At 39.3% G+C, this 4,704-nt stretch overlaps 1 protein-coding gene across 1 annotated transcript in view; it reads left to right on the top strand.

Moving 5' to 3' along the window:
* Positions 1–4,704, top strand: part of pnpla7a (patatin-like phospholipase domain containing 7a) — a 55,635-nt gene that overhangs the window by 28,384 nt on the left and 22,547 nt on the right. The window contains exons 20-23 of the mRNA XM_056445914.1: positions 2,280–2,393; positions 2,509–2,575; positions 2,711–2,860; positions 2,955–3,018. Of these exons, the coding sequence (XP_056301889.1) occupies positions 2,280–2,393; positions 2,509–2,575; positions 2,711–2,860; positions 2,955–3,018 (395 nt within the window). The remainder of the gene's footprint in view (positions 1–2,279; positions 2,394–2,508; positions 2,576–2,710; positions 2,861–2,954; positions 3,019–4,704) is intronic.

The following is a 4,704-nucleotide window of genomic DNA, read 5'->3' as shown; positions in this document are numbered from 1 at the left end:
CGGATCCAAATTTAGTCTCTATCTACGTCACGGGTTCACTCCATTTGTATTTCTAGATACTGGAGTTTTGTTTGCGCTGATGTTTGCTTTTAATGTGAGCTATTTGATTAGTATATTTCTAAATGTGAAGCTAGAAAAAAAAAAATCCTGAAAGCAGTTGTATGACCAAAGAAAAATAATGAAGCCTGAGTTCTGTAGTGTTGCTTTTGTACTGTAGCAAAAATGTTTATCTTGAGTGAAGCATCTCAGCGAAGTGTCTTTGTGATGTACATTTATATTTTTCTACTCTTAATATTGTATTAATGACAATATTTTAGAACGGGGAACATGAATTGATTATTACCTAAGATTTTTGTCTCAAACTCAGAATTTATATGACTTATTAATAGTTAGTAAGCTAGTTGAAGCAGTGAATTTAGGTGTTGAATAGTATCATTTATTCCTATATTCATTCATTCTTCTTTTCGACTTAGTCCCTTTATTAATCAGGGGTCGCCACAGTGACCAACTTATCCAACATATGTTTTACACAGCAAATGCCCTTCCAGCTGCAACCCATCACTAAGAAACATCCATACACTTTCGTTCACACACATAATGGGGGAAACTGGAGCACCTGGAAGAAACCCTCGCCAACACAGGGAGAACACTCCACACAGAAATGCCAACTGACCCAGCCAAGGCTCGACCAGCGACCTTCTTGCTGTTAGACGGCAGTGCTACGCACTGCACCACCGCGCAACCCTCTGGTCATACAGATTAACATATTAATGTGTGGCTTAGAAATGTAAATAAAGTGCCAATATGCAAGCTGATAACTATCCATAGATGTTTACATTAGATGTCGCCTACACTATTATTGTCTATTGAATGCATCCAGGGCTTAATTTGTGCCCGGAACAAGCAGGATTCGGATCCTGCCCCTCTGAAATTTGATCTGGCTCCTCATTTTACCGATCTCCCTCCTTACACGCACCCCCCCTCCCTGCTCTTCCGTGACTTCCCAACCCTATTCACTTTCGTTCGAGACCTCCCTTCCAACCCCCTGGCGCTTTATTCATTTTCGTGCGTTACACCTCGCCCTCCTCTGGTACTTTGTTGCATCCGTTACCCTAATCTGTTCTTGGACCTCGCAGTTAACAAATTACGCACTGAATACGTCAATAGAGCCGCCATCTTGGTACAGGCTAGCTTACCTTTGAAATAAATGTGAGACCAAGGTGCATTTATACACATAACATATTTCTATGATCTGAAGTTTTTACATTGATGGATAAGTGACCACACGGGCATTGCCGACAAAGAGCATCTAATCCATGTCCTGAAACACACCCCCTTTCCTGCTTTCACTTCCAATTCTAATGGAGGAAGCAACTCGTTTGTGAATGAATCTCCATTATTAGCGATTTGTGTGAACCATCGTTATCCCTGCGTCTCAATGTCCATCTTTCTGATCTAAATGGTATATAACATTTGTAATGTTCAATAATTTAAGGTGGACCATATTCACATTGAGGCGCAGACACTGTTATGTTATCAGGCATCCTCATAAGTTACTTCAAAAACGAACCGTTACTTCACTTAGCTGAAAAGAATTTTCTGGCACCGCAGCATCTTGTTGTCGAATTTCATTTACATTGTTTGCTGATTTTAATCAACAAAACTAGCATGGGACTAGAATTTAATGCAAGTTGGTGGTAAATTGCCTTATGGGCAATGCAGTGTGCAATGTGACTATTATAATCGATAACGTTACCTGTTGAGCAAATGTTTGTAACATAAAAAATTGTAAACAAAATAAATTACCTATGACTGTTTGCCTTTGTTTTGTTCTTTGTTTGCTCAATACTACACCCGTACACAGCGCAAAAGTCCATCATCTTCAGATTGGCTTTAGTCTTGATTAAGTGTGGTTGAATAACTTTTGTCCTGGGAGCACTGTACAAATATGGCGGCGGTATTAACACTTGCTCAGGGTCCGTATGTGATATCTAGTGATAACTATGATAACTAGCTAGTAAAGGTGAAACTTTAGCTCTTATACCTTAGTGTTATTGTATTATATATTAGTATATTAATTATTTTCAATTACCTTTTATTTTTTCACTTTTCATGTTTGTTTGTTTTTTCTAATTAGTTTTTTCTCTTGTTCTAGTAGATTCAGTTTTACTTGTTAAAATTATTATTTTGGTGCAATTAAAGTTACATTCGGATGTAAATGGTAGCTTAAGAAAGCTCACAGACAATCAGTCCATTTGTCTGTGTGTGCGTGAATGCAGGTGGAAGCTCTGACCCATCAGAACAGAGCAACTACTGTTCATGCTGTTCGGGACTCTGAACTGGCTAAACTACCCGAGGGCGCTCTCAGTTCTATCAAGAGAAAATTCCCACAGGTATGTCAGCCACACCGCATTTGCTTTTCATCCAGAAACTGCAGTGATGGGAGTTTGCCTGGCCCCGCTGTGCCTGTATAATGTCAGTTTTGTTCTGTCCATTTGATCTCATCAGGTAGTCACAAGGCTTATCCACCTGCTCGGGCAGAAGATCCTCCAGCAAGTTAATGGTCCTCTGACAGGTGTGTGTGTGTGTGTGTGTGTGTGTGTGTGTGTGTGTGTGTGTGTGTGTGTGTGTGTGTGTGTAAAACTACCTGCGTTTCATCAAACATTTGCTTTGATGCATAACTGCTTTGTGTCTTCATTTTAACATCCAGCTCGCAGTCTAGCTTTACACACACCCAGCAGTAAATGGGACGCAGGGAATCCAGCATCAAACCTGTCCACCGTCGCTGTGCTCCCGGTTTCAGAGGAAGTTCCTCTCACCGCGTTTACTTTGGAACTTCAGCATGCGCTTTTAGCTATCGGTGAGGACCGCTGAGTTATGTAGATTGTATATTTAAAAGATGTGAAGGTTTACTTTTGGGAAAAGAAGTCTTAAATCATATTCATGTCTTTCAGGTCCCACTCTTCTCTTAAATAGTGGCATCATCAAACAACGCCTTGGTTCTGCTGCGTTAGACAGGTAGGCAGCAAAGCATCATTAGATAATGGCTCTTTATGGCATCAAATATTAGTCTATATAATGTGTGTGCTCTTCATCTATCAGAGTATGCAAATTCACTGTTAATACATGCAGATTGTCTGGACAAGTGTGTTACATCTGCCTGAAAAACAACAACAAATTAATCCTTTTTTAAATTTTACACATTAAAGTAGTCGTTTGATGAGTGAGATGAAAGCAGTTTTATGATATGTAAATGAACAACTCGTTTAACCCCAGAAATAAACATGCCACGTCAGTCTTTTCCCTCTAAATCTCAATGAGTTCTTCCTCTCTCCTTGTTTTGGCTGATGTTTGTCTGCGTTGTGTACCGAGTTTTTTCTGTTTAGGTTTAATTTAGAGCAACTTGTGCTAAAGTGCCAATGGTGACCTGGTTTCTATCACGATTATTGACAAGCTTTCATCAGTCATGTGTTTATTGGACAGTTTAATAGCAATAGATCCACAGAGAGTAGCATCCGACATGGATTCATCAGAGAAGCCAGAACAGGATTGTTTTACAAAGTAGCTTGACCTGATTGCTTTGCGTTTTTTGAAAGCATGATATTTTTACATTAAAGTCGCAAACTTTTAAACGTCAATTGACCAAAGCTGCGTTTATTTGGTCACGTATGATAACAGAAACATTACTATAATTAAAAATTATTACAAAATTCTCCTGTCAACTATCAAGACACTGGGCATCTTAGGAACAACACTTAAGTGGTTTATGGCCCATTTCCACTGGTACGGAACAATCCGGGTTGGTACGGGTCACCTTTATCAGATTTGCATTTTCATTACCATTGGTACCTTTTTGGTGGGCATGGTGTACAAGAGAAAGTTTCAGTCGATGTCATTCTCGCTCGAAGAAATGTCAAAGTAAGGTCAATCACATATCTTATAAGAAGCACTTCTCACAAAACAGAGGCTTTATACACATAAATACTTGTGTATAAATGTTCATTACTAACCTTTCTATGAACATGATTTGATAACTGCTCGCCAATAATGGCGCGAAATGGCCTACTGTAGCGTCTGCAGTTAAATAAAATAAATAAATGCAACATATATGAACACATACACCCTTACAGTCTCTGATATGCTACCAATTACAAAAAAACTACATACAGCATACATTTAGGCCTTATTTGGGTTCAAAAACAACATAGCCCACAGTCAGTGCAAACCTCTCATCTGTGTCTTTAATCTTCACCAGCACATGTAATCTCTGTTAGAAAGTAATTCCGTCATTTCGGGTTCATAATAGTGAGGTGATAATAAAGTTAAACATGGCAGTTTGTTCATGTTTTAGGTTGCTGAAAGAATCGTTTGCTCCTTTGTTTTTTCACGCTTCACTCTCATGTTTGTCAGTTTCTGAAAGGATTGGATGTCAGAAGCACTTCAATAATCACGCGCACATTATTATCATCAGCTCAAGCAGTTCATTATTTCAAATATAGACGCGCAGGGATCGCACATGAGAAAGCAAAACTGCTTGCGCTTTAGACGACCTTGTAAACAACTACGGGGCACAGGGTAGATTCTGCTGCTCTTCTTGGCTTTGTGGCAGTTCATCAAGACGACGACAAAGTTTGTTTAGGCTCGGGTTAACCATGGCTCGTTATATGTATATGTTATTATGGTGTAACGTCTCGGCTGTCTAGT

Source organism: Danio aesculapii, chromosome 21, assembly GCF_903798145.1.
Source record: "Danio aesculapii chromosome 21, fDanAes4.1, whole genome shotgun sequence".
Lineage (NCBI taxonomy): Eukaryota > Metazoa > Chordata > Actinopteri > Cypriniformes > Danionidae > Danio > Danio aesculapii.
This window is presented reverse-complemented; position numbering and strand designations above follow the sequence as displayed.